The 17,728-nt window shown below is 50.7% G+C and overlaps 8 protein-coding genes across 13 annotated transcripts; 5 read left to right on the forward strand and 3 right to left on the reverse strand.

Annotated features, from left to right (window-relative positions):
* The first annotated feature begins 27 nt into the window (after positions 1–27).
* On the forward strand, positions 28–3,737 carry PPTG_16019 (hypothetical protein). The gene has a single exon (XM_008913267.1). The coding sequence runs from the start codon at positions 71–73 to the stop codon at positions 3,560–3,562; it is 3,492 nt and encodes a 1,163-aa protein (XP_008911515.1). The 5' UTR covers positions 28–70; the 3' UTR covers positions 3,563–3,737.
* Positions 3,738–3,879: 142 nt separating this feature from the next.
* PPTG_16020 (ribonucleoside-diphosphate reductase small chain) lies at positions 3,880–5,391 on the forward strand. The gene has a single exon (XM_008913268.1). It carries the CDS (start codon positions 3,888–3,890, stop codon positions 5,226–5,228), a length of 1,341 nt encoding a protein of 446 aa, XP_008911516.1. The 5' UTR covers positions 3,880–3,887; the 3' UTR covers positions 5,229–5,391.
* A 258-nt stretch (positions 5,392–5,649) lies between these two features.
* PPTG_16021 (hypothetical protein) lies at positions 5,650–7,156 on the reverse strand. Its single transcript, XM_008913269.1, has one exon. The coding sequence runs from the start codon at positions 7,085–7,087 to the stop codon at positions 5,840–5,842; it is 1,248 nt and encodes a 415-aa protein (XP_008911517.1). The 5' UTR covers positions 7,088–7,156; the 3' UTR covers positions 5,650–5,839.
* A 953-nt stretch (positions 7,157–8,109) lies between these two features.
* PPTG_16022 (hypothetical protein) lies at positions 8,110–9,140 on the reverse strand. The gene is made up of 4 exons (XM_008913270.1): positions 8,975–9,140; positions 8,831–8,905; positions 8,674–8,751; positions 8,110–8,578 (listed from the first exon to the last, which is right to left on the reverse strand). The coding sequence occupies exons 1-4, from the start codon at positions 9,108–9,110 to the stop codon at positions 8,502–8,504; spliced, it is 366 nt and encodes a 121-aa protein (XP_008911518.1). The 5' UTR covers positions 9,111–9,140; the 3' UTR covers positions 8,110–8,501.
* On the forward strand, positions 8,876–10,717 carry PPTG_16023. 2 transcript variants are annotated; one of them, XM_008913271.1, is made up of 5 exons: positions 8,876–9,284; positions 9,419–9,512; positions 9,584–9,725; positions 9,796–9,917; positions 10,016–10,717. In XM_008913271.1, the coding sequence occupies exons 1-5, from the start codon at positions 9,251–9,253 to the stop codon at positions 10,176–10,178; spliced, it is 555 nt and encodes a 184-aa protein (XP_008911519.1). In that variant the 5' UTR covers positions 8,876–9,250; the 3' UTR covers positions 10,179–10,717. The 2 variants fall into 2 exon arrangements, with proteins under 2 accessions (XP_008911519.1, XP_008911520.1); XM_008913272.1 differs by having other exon boundaries at positions 8,876–9,512.
* On the reverse strand, positions 10,049–12,139 carry PPTG_16024. 2 transcript variants are annotated; one of them, XM_008913273.1, is made up of 11 exons: positions 12,008–12,139; positions 11,840–11,916; positions 11,658–11,754; positions 11,476–11,583; positions 11,283–11,405; positions 11,157–11,201; positions 11,012–11,093; positions 10,839–10,943; positions 10,664–10,761; positions 10,518–10,579; positions 10,049–10,444 (listed from the first exon to the last, which is right to left on the reverse strand). In XM_008913273.1, exons 1-11 carry the CDS (start codon positions 12,071–12,073, stop codon positions 10,369–10,371), a joined length of 939 nt encoding a protein of 312 aa, XP_008911521.1. In that variant the 5' UTR covers positions 12,074–12,139; the 3' UTR covers positions 10,049–10,368. The 2 variants fall into 2 exon arrangements, with proteins under 2 accessions (XP_008911521.1, XP_008911522.1); XM_008913274.1 differs by lacking the exons at positions 11,658–11,754; positions 11,840–11,916; positions 12,008–12,139 and having other exon boundaries at positions 11,476–11,650.
* On the forward strand, positions 11,905–14,412 carry PPTG_16025. 2 transcript variants are annotated; one of them, XM_008913275.1, is made up of 10 exons: positions 11,905–11,966; positions 12,136–12,290; positions 12,364–12,391; positions 12,464–12,575; positions 12,653–12,759; positions 12,832–12,996; positions 13,074–13,345; positions 13,410–13,764; positions 13,846–14,040; positions 14,103–14,412. In XM_008913275.1, exons 2-10 carry the CDS (start codon positions 12,181–12,183, stop codon positions 14,148–14,150), a joined length of 1,392 nt encoding a protein of 463 aa, XP_008911523.1. In that variant the 5' UTR covers positions 11,905–11,966; positions 12,136–12,180; the 3' UTR covers positions 14,151–14,412. The 2 variants fall into 2 exon arrangements, with proteins under 2 accessions (XP_008911523.1, XP_008911524.1); XM_008913276.1 differs by having other exon boundaries at positions 13,410–14,040.
* An 830-nt stretch (positions 14,413–15,242) lies between these two features.
* PPTG_16026 (hypothetical protein) lies at positions 15,243–17,453 on the forward strand. Of its 3 annotated transcripts, none has more exons than XM_008913278.1 (7): positions 15,243–15,410; positions 15,505–15,716; positions 15,830–15,871; positions 15,949–16,051; positions 16,143–16,247; positions 16,318–16,766; positions 16,845–17,453. In XM_008913278.1, exons 2-7 carry the CDS (start codon positions 15,510–15,512, stop codon positions 17,346–17,348), a joined length of 1,410 nt encoding a protein of 469 aa, XP_008911526.1. In that variant the 5' UTR covers positions 15,243–15,410; positions 15,505–15,509; the 3' UTR covers positions 17,349–17,453. The 3 variants fall into 3 exon arrangements, with proteins under 3 accessions (XP_008911526.1, XP_008911525.1, XP_008911527.1); XM_008913279.1 differs by having other exon boundaries at positions 15,388–15,410; positions 15,486–15,716; positions 16,845–17,451; XM_008913277.1 differs by having other exon boundaries at positions 15,256–15,716.
* The last annotated feature ends 275 nt before the right edge of the window (positions 17,454–17,728 follow it).

Below are 17,728 nucleotides of genomic sequence, written 5' to 3' on the forward strand. Positions count from 1 at the left end.
CCGATATCCGATCGGACGGCTAAATTTACCGGCCGGAAGGGGGGACTCTTTGAATTGGTCGAGAGCCACCATGTCGGACGCCGAGGAAGAGCCGAGTAACCAGCGCGCGCTGTTAATCCCCGTTAAGAACTCGGAGCAGGCCGTTGAGGTGTTTGTAGATGAACTACCGGAAGATGTGAATGACATCATCGACATCTTGCGCGCCGAGGTGGCGCCGCTCGACGTGTGGCTCCAGTTCGCCGTAGAGTACTATAACCAGGGCCATGTAGCTCAGTTCCAGGAGATCCTGGCTGTAGCGTCGGAACCAGGTATTGAGGAGATCTACAAGGACAATGCGTCGCGCATGTGCCGCATAAAATTCTTCATCGCGCTGGCCAGCCACGCCGTAAACGCCATGTGGAACGAGGAAGACGAGAAGAAACGTGAAGCCATTTCTCAACGTGCCGTGGGTTTCTTCCAGCGTGCTGATCGTCTAGATCACCAGCATCCAATGACGCTTGTTGGTAAAGCGCTTATGTTTATGGCCAAGAATGAGGACGACCGCGCTGATCGCTTTATCAAAAGTGTGCTTATCTCCAACAAGACCAACCTTCCCGCCATCCTGGGTAAGGCGCTGCTGCTGTACCGCAAGAAACAATACAAGGACGCTAAGAAGCTGTATTTGGAGGCTATTAAACTGCACCCGCGCAGTCCACAAGCTGCCAACATGCGCATGTGCTTCGCCTATTGTTGCTACCACTTGGGAGCCGTGGAAAAAGCCCGTGCTGTCATGAAATACACCGCGTCTTTGGACGAGACCAATGTGGACGCAGTGATTGCGAGTGCTCTATGGCAACTTGCAAGCCAGAGTCGAGAGGAGCGCGCTGTCAGCATCCGCGACGAAAGTTCGCGCTTTATGATAATGATCCACCACGCCCACGCTATCGACAAGACGAACCCAACGGTGCTGAATCATCTGGCCAATCACTATTTCTCTCAATGGATCCCTCTGCCTTGCACAGTGAGTGTGGTGCGTGGATCTGCTGTTGTGGCCACATCTAAGGACATCTCCAGTGAGGTGTCACCCGGTCAGATTATCTGCATTGGAGACAAGTACGTTGCATACATTAGTCGTGACGAAGATGCCGTCTCGTCGGCTGGAATCAAGCTGGATGGCCCGTATCGTGATGAGTCTGCCACAGCCACGAACATTGCGCGTAAGGACTACGATAAGATGTTTACACTCGCAGGCAATGCGTTCCACAGTACGAAGATCCCTGAAATCCGCTCGGAAAGTTGTTATCTCATGGGTCGTGGTTGCCACGCGCAGGGCAAGTACAAGGACGCTTACAGCTACTACTTCAATGCTGGACGTCTTTGGCCGAAGTTTGTGCTTCCGTGGTTTGGACTAGCTCAGATGTATTACGAGCGCAAGGAGTTCACAAAGGCTGCTTCGTACTTAGAGAAGGCGAACAAGGCGTACCCGGAGAACGTGGAGATCCTGTCGCTTCTCGGTGATGTGTACGGCAAGCTTGGCAAGAAAGATGAGGCTGTCGTCTTGCTTCGACGTGTCGTGGAGTTGGAACCTGGCAACGTGGAGGCACTGATCGGCACGGCTGAGTTGCTGCACGGATCTCCAGAGCGGAAAGACCAGATTATTGCCATCTCTTCGTACATTGCGGCGGAAAAGGTCATGAACAATGCTTCGGAGCGCGTGCCTATGGAAGTTTACGTCAACTTAGGTGTGCTCCAGCAACGTGTCGGCAAGACTGCTGATGCTATCACATGCTTTAAGAAGGCACTCAAACGGTTGGGCGATGATAGCAGCCTCGATGAAGAAAGCAAGTCGGAAGAGGCTGATGCTCTGGCTGAGGAGGCCTCAACCCCCAAGCCGACGGAGGTAAATGTCACGATTCTGTACAATATGGGTCGCGTATACGAGGAAATGGGTAACCGTGATCGTGCCAAGAAGCTTTACGATGCGATTTTAGAAGTTTTCCCGAGATACACCGACTGTTTACTGCGTTTGGGCTGCATGCTGCGCGATCGTGGTCAAGAGACTGAGGCTATCAAGACGTTCGATAAGGTACTGGAGGTAGACCCGGCGTGTGCTGAGGCCTGCTTGCTCCAGGGCAATATCCATTTGAAGAAGCGTGAGTGGGTGTTTGCTCAGAAGAAATACGAAAAGGTGATGGGAATGCCCGGGCTCAAGAACGACCCGTACGCATTCTTATCCATGGGCAACATCTTTATGAGCAACCTAGGCGAGAAGAATCGCTACACCAAGAATATGTCGCTGAGCGAAGTGTACTACAAGAAGACGCTGGCGTCTCACCCACACAACATCTACGCTGCCAACGGATTGGGTATTATGATCGCTGAGAAGGGCAATTTTGAGCTTGCCAAGCAGATTTTCTCGCAAGTGCGTGAAGCCAGCCCGGACATGCCTGATGCGTGGATCAATCTTGCTCACATTTTCGTCGCTGAGGAACGTTACCAAGAGGCGATCCAGCTTTACACTGTGTGTCTGACCAAGTGCTATCAGGGACAAGACCTCGAAGTGTTGCTGTATCTGGCAAAGGCTTACTACGAGTCGAAGGATTTCCCGAGCTGCATCGCCACGCTGTCTCGTGGCTTGCACATGTACCCGAACGACCTGCGGCTGTGGTACAACACAGGTCTTGCCCAGGAAGACTATGCAGTAACAACGCTAGGCCAAGAGACTACCGTCGCACGGTCAGGCAGTGGCAGTGCAGTACCTCAACTTCGTACCATGGCAGATGTGCAGCGCGCTATTCTGGATCTGAAGCGAGCGCAGCGCATTTTCCGCTTCCTGCTCCAGCAAGCCGAGGCCAGTAGCACTTCTAGCTCTAGCGAGAAGAAGAAGCATCACAACAGCCTGCCGTTCGACAAGGAGAAGGTGTCCGATCACGAGAAGTTCTGTGGCGACACATTGACGAAGGCTAGCTATCACTTGGAGTTCGAGCGACAGAAGGAGGAGAAGCGTCGGTTGGAGATCGAAGCCCAGCGTAAGCTGCTGCGTGAGTACGAAGAACGTGTGGCTCGTGAACAGGAGGAGGCGCGTGTGAAGGAAGAAGACATGCGCAGACGTCATGAAGACATTCGACTCAAGCAGGACGAGCGATTGAAGAAGCTGCACGAAGGCTGGAGTGTGCGTGAGCGTGAGGAGGAGGAGAAGAAGGTCGTCAAGAAGAAAGGAGGCAAGAAGCGCAAGAAAGCGGAAGACGAGGACGGCGGCTTCATTGATGACGGTGAGGACGAGGTGGATGAAGACGGTGACAATAGCATGTCGATTGAGGACATGAAGAACCGCAATTCGACCATGAAGAAGCTGGTGGAGAAGCGCAGCAAGCGCGCGCGAGTGGATTCTGGCTCGGAGAACGAGAAGGACGACCCGACTGGTCTCTTTGGCTCCGACTCCAGCGACGACGAGCAGGAGGAATCCAAGCCAAGTGAAACAGACAGAGACGCAGACAAGCCTGCTAAGGATGATGTAGCAGCGGAAAGCCGCGAAGCAGAGAAGAACGAGCTCTTTGGATCTTCTTCCGAGGACGAGGATTAGGCCAATGGTAGTATCTACGTGTATTGAAGGGTTTATGCTACCACATTCTCTTCATAAAGCTTTTCCGATTGAACCACATGTCGCGGGATAATTCTTGGGTGGTACATGTATATTTCAGGGTGTAGCCATTGCTTGCGAGAGATTTGGTGGGCATTTGAAACCCAAAATTCACACCAAGTGAGAAGCAATTTCAAAAAGGCAACAATGACTTTCATGATTCAGTTGGCGCCAAAAAACGCCCGTCGAATCTGATCATTCTGCTTCGCTTTTATTGGCTGTTAACTTTGATCAGCGATTTGATTGGCCAAAAGCAGACGCGGGGACGATGCTCCGAAACCCTGCTGGCAATCGGCTGGCCGACGAGGGTAGTGAGGCAAAAAAGCGCGGGAGTCTTTATCAAGACGTCTCTGCTTGGCGCGCTCTACCCGCCAAAAGCCCGAGAGCACTTGAGCTTATCATTTCGGAATTGGCGCTCGACCCAATAAGCGACTCCTCCAGCTCCTCACCCACTACCAATCCAGTTACAATGGTCGCAGCCTCGTCAGAACACAACAAGGCCTCGGAGCAGCCGGAGCAGGAACTGAACCCCGAGTTCGTGGAGGGATTCGCTAAGGGAGTCAACGTCAAGGACGACAAGGAGGAGCAGCCGGAGTTGGAGATGTCGGAGTTCAAGCGCAAGGAATTGAACGGCGAGATCCCGGTCGAGCCGTTCCTCGTTGAGAACCCCAACCGTTTCGTGCTGTTCCCCATTCAGGAACACGAAGTGTGGCAGATGTACAAGAAAGCCGAGGCCTCCTTCTGGACGGCTGAGGAGCTCGACCTTGTGCACGACCTCAAGGACTGGAGCAAGCTCACGGACAACGAGCGACACTTCATCAAGCACGTGCTCGCCTTCTTCGCAGCCAGTGACGGTATCGTGAACGAGAACTTGGCCATGAACTTCAGCAACGAAGTGCAGGTGCCCGAGGCTCGTTGCTTCTATGGCTTCCAGATCGCCATTGAGAACATTCACTCGGAGGTCTACTCACTGCTCATTGACACGTACATCAAGGACGCGATCGAGAAGGACCATCTCCTGCGTGCCATTGAGACCATCCCTTGTGTCACGAAGAAGGCTCACTGGGCACTCAAGTGGTGCGACCCGCGTGTATCCTCCTACCCGGAGCGCCTGCTGGCTTTCGCTGCTGTGGAAGGCATCTTCTTCTCGGGCTCTTTCTGCTCCATCTTTTGGCTAAAGAAGCGCGGCCTCATGCCCGGTCTGAGCTTCTCGAACGAGCTCATCAGTCGTGACGAGGGCATGCACACGGACTTCGCCTGCCTTTTGTACTCCAAGCTGGTCACCAAGCTGCCGGAGAGCCGTGTACACGAGATCATTCGTGACGCTGTGGTGATTGAGCACGAGTTTGTGCGTGACTCGCTCCCTGTGGAGCTGATTGGTATGAACTCTGCCCTCATGTGCCAGTACATTGAGTTCGTGGCTGACCGTCTGCTCTACTCGCTTGGTGTGTCCAAGATCTACCACGCTAAGAACCCTTTTGACTGGATGGACATGATCTCTCTCCAAGGCAAGACCAACTTTTTCGAGAAGCGTGTGGGCGAGTACTCCAAGGCCGGCGTTGGTGTCGCCGCTGAGGAGCAGGTTTTCACTCTGGATGCGGACTTTTAAGTTCGTGTCTGGGATGAAAGAGTGGGTAGTCGTCTTTCGCCGCCCGCAGCGCGCCATGCAACTCATCACGTAGCGTGGTTAAGGTCTTAAGGTCGCAGCGGCAGTGTATATAGCCAGCTTCGTTGCATATTTAAAAAAATATCTGAGATTCATTCGTCAGTCATGTGCTTGTCTTTCAATTGTTTTGATTTTAGTGCTCCTCGTTTTGCTAGGGTAAATAAATTCAAAGGAGATTAAAATTGTTTCAAAGATAATGATCATAAAGAATGCAGAGCAGGGGCCTCGTTCAACGAGCTAATGGATAGCCTTAACTACTCCGATCGCCCTGTCGAACTCTGAGATCGAAACTTCAACAATTGCTACCACTTCAACACGAAGGACCCAACTTGGATGTGCATCTTTAAGAGATTGCTGTACGTTGGAGTTTTTTTGCTTATCTACATGCATTTCCGTTTATGGCGCGGAGAAGTTGGAACAGAGTGTTTTAGCGTGCAATTTATCTATTATACGTGCTTGTACAATCTCAAGGAGCAAGGGTGGTCTGTACGCTGCTCCTGTGCTATACAACGACCTCGCAAATTATGCTCGACTTTTTCTTATGTCGTTTTCACTTATTTGGTGGCAGTAGGTGCCATAGATACCGAGTTCATAAAATCCATGTTCAGTCCCTCGTCCTCGTCATCGTCGTCGTCGATATTGATCATGCTGCTCTCACGAGGCTGAACAGATGAACGTTCGCTGTAGCTTCCAATGGAGCTGCGAGTGAACTTGAAATGCTTCTTCTCCGCCGTCTCTGTGCGACTGGCAGGCGAGTCGTCACTAGCTGGAGGCTCGCGCGCAGGTTGATCTTTCAGGCCCTCCGATTTATAGGAAGACGCAGTAGAAGAACCCACGAAAGAGTTAAACTCTTCATCGTCGTCTCCTTCGATGTCGTTCTCAAAGTCATCCTTCACGACAGGCGCCGGTGTGGGCATGACAAACTCGTCGACCGAAGGCGGTGACGGTGGGTCGCTGAAGGAACCAATCGATGAATCGTCATCACTGTATTGCAGCTGAGACTTCGCGTTTTCCGCAGGCGAGAGCTGCTGTGGCTGTGGACGCGTTGGGCTGCGACGTCTGTTATCAGTTTGCTTCGTCGGACTGGTAACCGGAGGTGTATACTTTGGAACGGTGCTGCCGACGAAGCGGCCTTCTTGATCGACGGGCATCGCATTCGACACCGGGTGGTAACTGGTGAATTCCTTGACGTCCAATGTATCGCGAATCGCCTCGTTCGTGGGTGATCCGGTAGCAACATCGTTGGCAACACTAGCGCCCGCTCCCACACCTGTCGTGAGCCAGTCGCGAACGCTCGTGAAGGGAAAGCCACTGCACGTGGGGCACTTGGGAGTAGTGGTGAAGGTGTGCGAGGCGAGCAGAGCGACAAAGTTGCGTAGTGCCTTCTTACGGTAGTTAATAACGACGGGCGTGACGCTCGTGAAGACGTGCTTGCGCGGGAACTCGAAGAGCTTGAGCACCTTCTCGTAGTTGCGGCATCCTGGACACTTCTTGTCGGTCTTGGCAAAGAAGTCGATCAGGTCGTTGCGCAGCTGCAGGAACTCAGAGAAGCGGCGCGGGGCCTCCCACACCTGACCGGAGCGGATGTTCGTGACACGCACGTGGTAGCGCACCTTGCCGTCTCCAGTCGAGTCAACAGTGGGGATCTGAACGCGTACGAGACACTTTTCGTCCACACGGCCTTGCTCGCCGTTGCGCGAGTAGGCGTAGCGCGACGTGGGGTTCATCGTGATCTGTATTGACGTAGTGTGGCGTGGATAGTGCTTGGGAGCAAGTTGGATGATGAATGGCACATGATTCATGCTGCTCCATTTCGACGATCGGACGGCTAAGAGCTATGGAGCTCTTCGAGTAAGACGCGAGGGGCTTCGAGATTTTTAGCCAATCATCTGGGACCATCAATGGCATCTTGGTCCCACCGTTTGATGTTTCTTCAGAGAGTCAGAATTTACTTGACTTTTGTATGTCAACGGTCAGTGGAAGCCGGTTCATGTTACCGATTTTGTGGCTCGTAGGAAGCACCAGTGACGTCAGCGTTTCATTTTTTACCAGAACACGAAGACGTTACGGCTGCCGCGCAATGCTCGAGGCATTTGGCGTAATGATGCGATGGAAAGTCCATAGCCAACGACAACCGCTAGGGGTATTTAGTTGACGAGCCACTTGGTCATACTCTCGGAGATTTCTCGACCGAGTGTTAGCAAGCGCAGTGGTTTCAGCCAGCGCTAGCGTCGCCTTGTACTGACACAGGCTCGTTAAAGGAGCGCAACTGACGCAGTGATTTCTTGCTTCGTTGTCGCGCGTACGCTGTGCTGTGTCTGCAGCTGGGACTGAAGCAGCTTACTAGCTCGTCGATCGCATTCGTTAAGCAGCACAGACGACATGCTATTTAATAGATGTAACTGGAAACTCTCGTTTCTTCAAGCCTAAGCTACAGGTGTACACAAGTAATTGAAGCGCGGAGTGCTGTGATCTGCGCCTAATTGGCCCTTCAACGTAAGCTGAGCAGTATTCAGCTCAATCAGAGAAGTTCATACTTGTATCAGATGTGATGGCAACCAAGGTAGTACCAGTACGTACAGACACGCTGTGGATAATAGTCACGGTGAAAATCGTGGTGAGATCGCTGTGTAGTCTCAGAATAGGATCCATGAAGATCCCCGATCGGATAAGAAGATCTAAGATTTTACTGTGGTTACCACCACAGTATGGTATTAATAGCGTGTGGATGCACATTGCATCTCACCTATGTGTTCATTTTACCTTTCCACACAAAAATTTGGAGTGCTCTCTGGCCAAAACTGCTTGCATGGACATCTTAAGCAAGCGTACAATGTCACATGCCAATCACTAAAATCGTTTTCTGCCGTATTATGGTTATAAGCTCCTCCACTTACTTTAGCAGGTGAGTGCATTTGCCTCGGTGTTAAACAGAGATCGCAGTAGTAACGAGAGTATATAACTTATCGGCAGCGAATGCTGTTGTAATGGATGGTTTCGAGAATGATATGGGCCTGTTTCGTCTGGAAGATGGTCTCATGCTTGTTATCGTCCCGAACTGCAGTGACAATCAGCACGACACCCTCCATCACTTCTCACAGTTACATTCCGCTGTAAAATTTGCTAAAATCCACTTTGATGCCTCCATAATGCGGACGACGACAGCAACAACGCGGAAGACATCATTGAATTCAACACGATTGATTCAGTGTACCGTTATACCTGTGTTTTACCGCTATCCCCGCCCTCGACGGGATCTTCGGCATCCATAGATTCGTCCGCTTCCGCCCACACTACAAAGCACCCACACAAACATAGGCAACCCTCATCAGATCATCGTTTATCGTTGCGTTGCAACCCATTCACACAATAAATCTCCGGCACGAACCTGGTTTGTCGGATCCAAGTTTCGGTCGGTCTGGCTTAGCTATAGTGACTCGCAGAGTCCTTCCAAAAAGCTCCGACTCTACATTGAGCACAAAGGCAAACATTCCCAGTTTTAGCCACAACAGCAGACACCAGTTCCAAGCAGCAATAACACGTACCGTCCATATTGTCAATAGCTGCTCTAGCATCCGCCTCGTCCTCAAACTCCACAAACCCAAAGCCTTTTCCTCTTTCTACAATATCACCCGAAGTCCACCAAAGTCAGACTCAAATTCCTCATTGATCGAAACCCGCAGACGTACGCGTGTGGTAGTCTAAGGGGATCTGCACACTCTTGATAGGTCCGAATGGCACGAAAGCCGTGTACAACCCCTGCTCCGTCACCTGGTTGTCCAGACCGCCAACATACAGAGCGCGCTTGTCTGTCTTGTTCATCATCGAAGGCAAATGCCGTGGTGCAAATTTAAGGTCTTCATTTAAGTGCGATCTGATCTTTTCACAACCGAAACGCCTCCCAGAATTTAGAAGTCAAGGAGGAGACGTAGCATCAGGGGCCTCGTTCCAAGTAGGATATCGCAATGAGCACAGCTACGGACGAGCTCTTCAACCAAGGTGCGTAAGAGAAAAACGAAAGGAGGCCATTTGCGTCCAATTACGGTCTCTAGATACGCTCCCGTTGCGAAGAAATTGCAGGTTACAGAAAGCCTTTTATAACTATTTAATTGGATGGAATATTTGGCAACTAGGCTGGGGCGACGTGCTGAGCAACATCTCGCCGTACGCGTGGGGAAGCATGGGTGTAGCTCTTGGTCTCACTCTCTCCATTGTCGGCGCGGCCTGGTATGTTCCGGTTGCTCTACGCTTCGTAGAACTTCGACTGACTTTTTGGTATTAATTCCTTGTGTCGACAGGGGCATTTTCATCACGGGTTCGAGTCTGCTGGGTGCGGCCGTGAAGGCCCCACGCGTCCGCTCCAAGAACCTCGTGAGCATCATTTTCTGTGAAGCCACTGCAATCTATGGCGTCATTATTGCGATCATTCTGCAGAGCAAGGTATGGCAATTGCCCTTGGGTCACGACAAGTGAATAATGCTTACACTGTGAGCTTTTGATATCTGAGCAGATGAACCAGCCTGGACTGCGTAACGAGGGAGACGAACCGATCAACGAGCAGGCACTGTACTTTGCTGGGTATGCAGTGTTCGGCTCAGGTATCGCTGTGGGCTTAACGAACCTTGCCAGCGGGTACGAGCAGTTGCTAACATACATGGAACGAGTAGAGGAGAGGAAGGGTTAATTTTTACTAACTTGTCATGTTTTTCTTGTTTGTTCTCGTGATTCAGAGTATCTGTTGGCATTGCTGGCAGTAGCTGTGTGCTAGCCGATGCTCAGAATGCGGCACTTTACGTGACGATCTTGATTGTGGAGATTTTCGCCAGTGCGCTGGGCATCTTCGGAGTCATCGTTGGTATTATTCTGTCCAACAATGCGGAGTTTCCTAAGTAAGCACAGGCGGTGAAGCCGAGGCAATCTCAAGATTAACGCATAAGGTCGCAAGTACAAAACTACCGTAGGCAAGGCCAGTGGAGATACGTTCTGTGGCTGCATCCAGCTCAAATTCACCATTTAAGCATGTCAACGCATTACTTTCTTCTTATCGGATTCAGGTGTTGGCAAAATCCCAGCGATTGTTTAGTTATTTCCACATCGCGCGATCACTATCGACGTCTACAGGCGCGTACCACTCGGGCATTGGGCGGTCTGGGTTGTATCTGGCAAAAAAATCAAAATTATAAAGTGAGCACTCACTCTAAAGTCATCCTTGATTTCAAAAGAAACACGTACCGGTAGTTGAGGAACAACTCCTCTTCATCGGCAATGTCCGCCGTGGCAATGAATGCGAGGCCCTGTTTCGATATAGTATAAATGAAGTTGTCAGTATGATCAGCATCGTTGAGTAGAAGCAAGATATTCGCTGACCAATTACATACATGCACAATAGCGCGTTTGCCAAACATGGAGAGACGAGAGGGCTCTTGCACAAAGTTATTCGGAATGAGCTCATCGTATTCCTTCGTCGTAAATGGCTCTAGACAGAACAGAAGCAACAACAATACGGTAAGCATGAATTGCGTCTGTAACAACTATGAGAAAATATGCCAGAACCTTCGGGAGGGAACTCAAAGGCGAAGCCAAGCACGTTCGGAGATGTTCCGCTGGGAGGATGGTTGATTTTGTGCGCAACAGCAAGCGGGTTTCTTGGGTTCGATGCTGGCTCAGTGAAGAACTATCGTTAGCGATGGAGTACGAAGAGGTTAGTGTCAGTAAAGATATCTTACACTCTTTTTTGGCGTCAATGATAACACTATCAAAGCGAGCACGGGCATAGGGGTTGTTTGTTAACTCGCTCAGGTGGTGTTTCTGATGGTACCAAAAGACAAGAAGTTAACAACGAAGTGTCCCAACATAAAGCACATTTAATACCTTTTTGTAGTGCTCTGGTAAGTAGACGATGCCAGGATACAGGGCCTGTATGGGAAATGCGAAACAAACAGTGCTTAGCAAGTAAAGCAACGGAGTAGAACATCCGCAATTCAGCCGGATATGTACCACTAATGACCCAATAGGAGCAGAACCACGAAGCTTCACGCCTTCGCCAGCACCAGGAACGCTGGACTCTTCCACATTTAAGGTAAATCCGAAGAGTTTTTGGAAGTTGTCCGTGATTCCAAGCTGAAAGGCACCAATGCATTCATCAGAACAGTAAACAACAATCGTGCAATGCTATAAACCATCACATCACCTTTTCCTCTACTTCATTATTTCGCTCGAACCCGGACAGTGACATTTTGGGAGCGCTCTTCTCCGAGTCCTTGGGCATTTTCAACACCGCCTCGAAGCAACTCTGGACCTGCACATAGTGAGCCAAATACAAACTCAGCATGGACTGTATCATCCCCACCAACCGCTATTTTCTTGGCACACCTGTTTGGTAACCTCGTCTTGCACATACTGCTTCTGCTGCTCGAACTTCTTTGAGCCGACAATTTCCACGGCCTGGTCGAACAGCTCCTCGTGCTCTCTACAGCGTCAATCAACGTAACATCACCGTCAATACTTCCACAACAACCTCCAACAGTAACATCTACTGCCAAGATAATCCTCACTTGTTGTCGTTCTGTGGGTCAAGCTTCAAGCTTCGGAAACAGCTCAGCACGGCAGCGACGCCCACATCGGCCTCCTCCTACACAGCGTTCACAGCACAGTCAGCGTAATTTCCTATTCCATCTAGATGTACGCGCTGCGCGTTACAACAGTAGCAATGTTCAACGCACCTGAAAGCGCCGTGCGGGTGTGGTGCCAGCGATTCGGAGCTGCAGTCGACGCCACACGCTCGTCATGGTTCAACCAAAAATCAAAAGCCTAGCAGTTCAGTGACATGTCACTGTTTGCCTGACTCTAGATTTGCGGCTCCAAACACTGCATCTGTCCAGCTTGAGTGACTGTGATGGCGAGCAACAGCAGCGAGATGCCCGAGCCTGCGGCCGAGCCACCGCACCCATGGGGCCCACACATGCACATCGGCAAGGTCTTCCTCAAGGGCAACGAGCGCACCAAGTGCGTCCCATTCTAATCATCCCAATATCAAGCAACTGATTGTCGGTCATCTGACTCTAAACTTGTGATACAGACCCGAAGTGTTTGAGAACGAGCTACAGGTGGGATTTGGATTCTGAGCGTTACCTTGTTAGTTGCGTATCTGAACTATTGGTGACGTATTGGATCTGTAGGAGGTGTACAGCGCTGAGCGTATTGGCCATTTGGTGCGCAAACTTGAGGAGGCCACGGAGGAACTAAAGGCTCTCGACATCTTCGAGTCGATCAACATTGAGCTGGACGAAGGTGCGGGATTGGTGAAGGAGGTAGTTCAGGAGAGATAAGTGAGATACTGACAAGTTGATGGTTTTATTCGGATCCAGCGAGCTCTGGCGAAAGGGATGAGACGGACATCACTATCACAGTGAAGGAGAAGGGCTGGCGGTCTCTACACGTTGGCGCGACCACCGACGGCAGCGACGAAGCAGGAGTACGATGCTGGGGCTGAAGAAAAATAGAAAGAAATACTAACGGTTCTCACTGCATTGATATGACGGTGTAGGAATCCACGCTTACGTTGTCGAATGCGCTCGGAGAAGCCGAGAAGATTACGCTGAGTGCTACCTATGCGCGCTCGGGTAGTAACACGCAGCGAGCGACTTTCAAAAAGCCCCGCTTTTTGGGTCTGCCGCTGTACTTGAGTGCCATCGGCACCAATGAGTTACACGTACGTTGCTGTGGAAGTGTTTAACCACGATTTATACCCTCGAGTAACTGATTCTATTACTTTTTTGCACTTCACAGAACCAAGAGTGGTTGAGCTCGTACAGCGAAAAGATTCGTGCCGGTAGCATTTCCATCAGCGACTATGAAGGCGTGCACGATCTGTCATTGAACGTTGGTTGGCGTGACCTGCTTCCCCGTCGTGACTCAAAGATTCCCACCGCATACCGTGCATCGCCCAGTATTCTGGCCGAGGCGATGCCGTCCACCAAAACCAGTGTGAAATACGTTTTCACGGACGACAACCGGAACAACGTGGTGTATCCAACTGCTGGAGGGCTCTTCAAGTACACGTAAGTATTTCTTGCATTGTGGACATTTGAAAATTTGTGTTGATCTCACAGATTATGTGATTAGGACGGAGATTGCCGGTCTTGTGGGCGACGTGAAGTTCGTCAAGGCGGAGGTGGAAGGCCAAAAGCACGTCGCAGTTGGGCCCGCTGTCTTTGGCTTCCCGATCCTAAACTTCAGTCTCTCGTGCCACTTGGGAACGGTAAAGTCGTACGGCAGCGAGCAGCACCGGCCAGCGCGCATCAGTGACCGCTTTTTCCTGGGTGGCCCTATGAACGTGCGTGGCTTCAACCACAAGGGCATCGGTCCTCGAGCCTCCCCTCTTGATGGTGGAGTTGCACAGGGCGATGCGCTCGGTGGTGATGTGAGCTACAACGGAACAGCAAGCGTAGGCTTCCCTGTTCCACTGCCACTTTTTGCGGTAAGTTTGGATGTTGTTGTGATCATGTCGAAGGCGTTGTATCTGAGTTGTGTGGATTGATTTTACCTTTTTTTTATGCAGGCGTTGGGTCTCCGTGGGCAGCTCTTTGCCAACGCTGGCAATCTGACTACGTGGGATCGCCTATTGGACGAGAAGAAGTGGATGAAGAATCTCGCTGATGATACGCGCGTGTCCGTCGGCGTGGGTCTTGTGTGGGGTACTCGCATCGGACGCCTCGAGGCCAACTACTCGTGGATTCTCAAGGCGCATGATCATGTAAGAGAAATCAAAGTTCATGAATGTTTTTGGACTCTAACTGACGTATTGATGCGCTACAGGATAATATCAAGCGTGCTCAACTTGGCCTCGGCATGACCTTTTGCTAGATGCAGGCTCATAGAGAGTAACAAGACAGTCCCCGGGAAGGAACCTTAAAGTTGATCAAATCCGCGCCGTCACACGTCACATATTTCTTTTCACAGCATCCCCTTGCATTTTCGTTACAACAACGAATTAGGTGGTGTAACGAAAATACAAGGGGATGTTGTTAACAATGGAATGTATCCATCGGAAACATCCTGAAAATTTTCGAATCGTTGTTTATTTCAGCTCATTTTATGCCTTTAAAAAATTACAGACGATCCCCTCGGTAGTAATCCCTAGACTTGAAATACTCCCTCAACAGCAATAAATTAGATGTTCCCATTGTCCAGCTGCTTACAAACCCAAGACATTATTCCCTCTCACCCCTCAGTTGTAAAATGGAAAACGTTTGAAGTCAAATATTCCTAATCTGTGGTGATTAATTAAAGGAACAGTCATAACTGCACAAGAGCATTGCTCGGATGTTGAACCGATGAAGCCTATCCTTTTGACCAGTTTGGACGTGACTCAAGCTTAGGATCACGGAGAAACGTTCTGCCTTCAGTCTAATTGCCTCATGCGTGACAGTGACACCCCTCTCTTTACACCACCCACCTGGCAAGGAACTTATCGAGTTTAGGATGGCGCGCCACATGCCGCAATTTTGTGGCCAACTGCGAGGCCGGAGGTGACTCCAGCGCTTTTCTGTGCATTACTAGGAATAGCTGCCATATCATTGCTTGTGGTGGAACCAGAAGAAGATCGTAGATTCAGTGGGTTTATGAATCTCGCTCTTTTTGCGGCAAATTAGGGATGTGAGCATGGTACTAGCATATTTGTACTGCAGTCGTTGAGTGTGAGGCGGACTGGGCTTGAGAGGTGGGTGTCTTGGTGTGGCGAGGCAAAGCTGGTACTAAGGGAGCAAAACAGGGTGAAACGCCAGTAATGAGCTACATTTATCGTCTCCGTTAATAAATTCAGTGCTCTGTTCCAAGCCAAAGGTACTCGAATCCATTTTTGTGTGTGTAGATAGGAATACCCGTAGACAGGAATAAATTGCGCGATGACTGCCGAGGGGATCGTGTGAACTACATTTTGCACATCTTTAAGCGGATCAGAACCCAAAGCCACTCACAAAGATTTGCGGCAAAATAGGACTTCAGTTCTCCCTCGAGCCTTTAATACTTCTGGCAGGTGATTCACCTGAGGAGAAGGAGCTCTTCAGTCTCCCCCGAGCTTCTAAGCAGCAGAAGCAAGACCAACCCAACTGCGTGCTACCACAGGTGAATAGGCGGCGGCTCCTCCTCTTCTTCTGCAGATGTCTTCTCTGCATGGACCAGCTACAGATCTCTGAACAGTGAAATCACTTCTTTTCAGGTGCAATGTATTCCGGCAACGCGGCGCGTATTTACAATCCCCAGCCGGACCCGCTGGAGCGCGGACCACCAAAGCGCGTGCTGCGTGAAGAGCAGCACATTGGTGAGATGGTGGCAGCCTCCAAGAAGCGCGTAACGTGGCGCTTTACGCTGGGCGAGTCGGACCGCACACACGAGGTTGTGCTGATCCACTCAATTATGAGCTACAAGAAGGTGCGGCAGCAGTTAGGAGGCTTCACTGCAGCCTACAGAGGATCCAGTATTTCTTTGTTTCAAGTGGAAAACTGATAAGCGCATTTTTCTGGTTGAATGTTTTGCCTGTGCAGGTGGTTCAGTACGACGGCCGCCAAATGCATTTCTCGTCAACGGTAAGGAGAGCTTTCAAGTTGAAGTGAGTTGGATGTGATCTAACGGACTTGTTGCGGTGTTGTGGGGGCGTTTGCAGGCAACGTTGGGAGACTGGAACTTTTCCATGATCCTGGACGGACTTAACATGGTCATGGAAGTCCGCATCAACGACATGGAATCGGCCGAAGTGCCGAAATATGGTGTGGTTGCGCTTGAACGCCTCGAAGCGAGGGGGAGAAGGAATGTGTGTGACTAATGAGGATTTTTGTTGAATTTGTTTTGGTTTGTCAGACTTTGTCATTGACCGGATTCCGTTCCGTCGCTGGGATGTCTACCGTCGCAAGAAACACGCGATCACTACGGCCACTTATGCGCAACCGAGTGCTCCTTCTGGAAGTAGGTGCTTTTCTTGCAATTGAATTGTGTCCTGGTAACTAATAGGATATTCTTTGTTGGTGGGATTCAGATGCGTATGGAACGCACCGCTGGGGACCGAATGGAGCTACGCCACCGTCCCAGAATGAACCTCAGCCGTCTGGTGGGTTGTTCTCGGGTAGCAATCCAGGATCTTTCACGGGGAATAATCCAGCATCGGACCGCACGCAGAGCTTTGGTCATCAGGGTGCTCGATCGCGCTCGTCGTCAGGACATAGTACCGGTAGTAATGGACGCACCCGCAGCTTTTCAGGACAACAGAATGGGCAGCAAAGCTTTAGTGGGCAGCAGAGTGGACAGCGCTCGTCTTTGCAAGAGCAGAGAGCTCCTAACACGACAGCATCGAACTCTAATCGACAACCACCTCCGGCTCCAGCAGCGCAGAAGCCCAAGAAGCAGTCTGAAATCAATCTCATTGACGACTTTGGTCCAAGTGTGAGTGTTTCTGCGCAGTCGTTAATCTTCGATCCTCTGGCCAGTGTGAGTGCGGTGTGTCACGTGAAGAACAAGTATCACTTGTGATGATATATCTCATGTTTTGATTGTTGTATATCTTAGGCTAAGATATCATCTACTGGAGATTCAATAGCCTCAAACTCGTCGCAGCAACAAGTACCACAACACCAGCAGCAACTAGCGCCACCAGCTGCCGCGATTCCCCAGCCAGCGGCTTATGTCGATCCGTTTGCTTCCGTTGCAGCACCAGTTATGACAAAGCCTGCCAGTAGCATCAATTTGGACCCATTCGCAGCTCAAAACGCAAGTAGCTACCAGCAGCCTCCGCAGCAACAACAGCAACAACCGATTCGTCAAATGACAATGGGGTGTCAGCAGCAGCAAACGGGTATGCCGATGGGAACTCCTCTGGGAGGAATGGCGATGCAGCAACAGGGAATGCGAGGTTGTATTACGGGGCAACAACAGCCTGTTGCTTCCGGAGGTATGGGCAACGTGAATTACAGCATTTCTCAGCTCATGAACCCGGCAAACCTCCAAACCAGCCAGCAGAACCAGCAGAGCAAGTCCATTAACATTGATCCGTTTGCTAGCCTAAGCCGTTAGCATCACGAGGCAAGCGAGCGATGAGAATTCGCTAGGACATGTTGATGTCAGATCAATGTCGAAATGAAACCAGTATTCGAATGATAGACACGTTCTCGAAGTACTTAGTAGTCCTTCTGCGGTGCTGACGTGTACCACGGCCGAGCACGTCTGCAAAGCTGCTTCATGGCTTTCGTTCGCTGTGCGTTCTCCACCCTGAGCAATTCTAGTGCTCTTGCGTACTTGGACGACAACGATTACCTGCACGTGGTCCTGCAATCGTTTGTCTGCTTGCACGGTCCATTTTTCTCCCGCAGCTTGGCATCTGCAGTGTGAGCTCGTTTGTACACTTGTCAACGGATGCACGGGCACTCCTTGCCACTTTCCGAGCAGCCACGATC

Source organism: Phytophthora parasitica, assembly GCF_000247585.1.
Source record: "Phytophthora parasitica INRA-310 unplaced genomic scaffold supercont2.53, whole genome shotgun sequence".
NCBI lineage: Eukaryota > Oomycota > Peronosporomycetes > Peronosporales > Peronosporaceae > Phytophthora > Phytophthora nicotianae.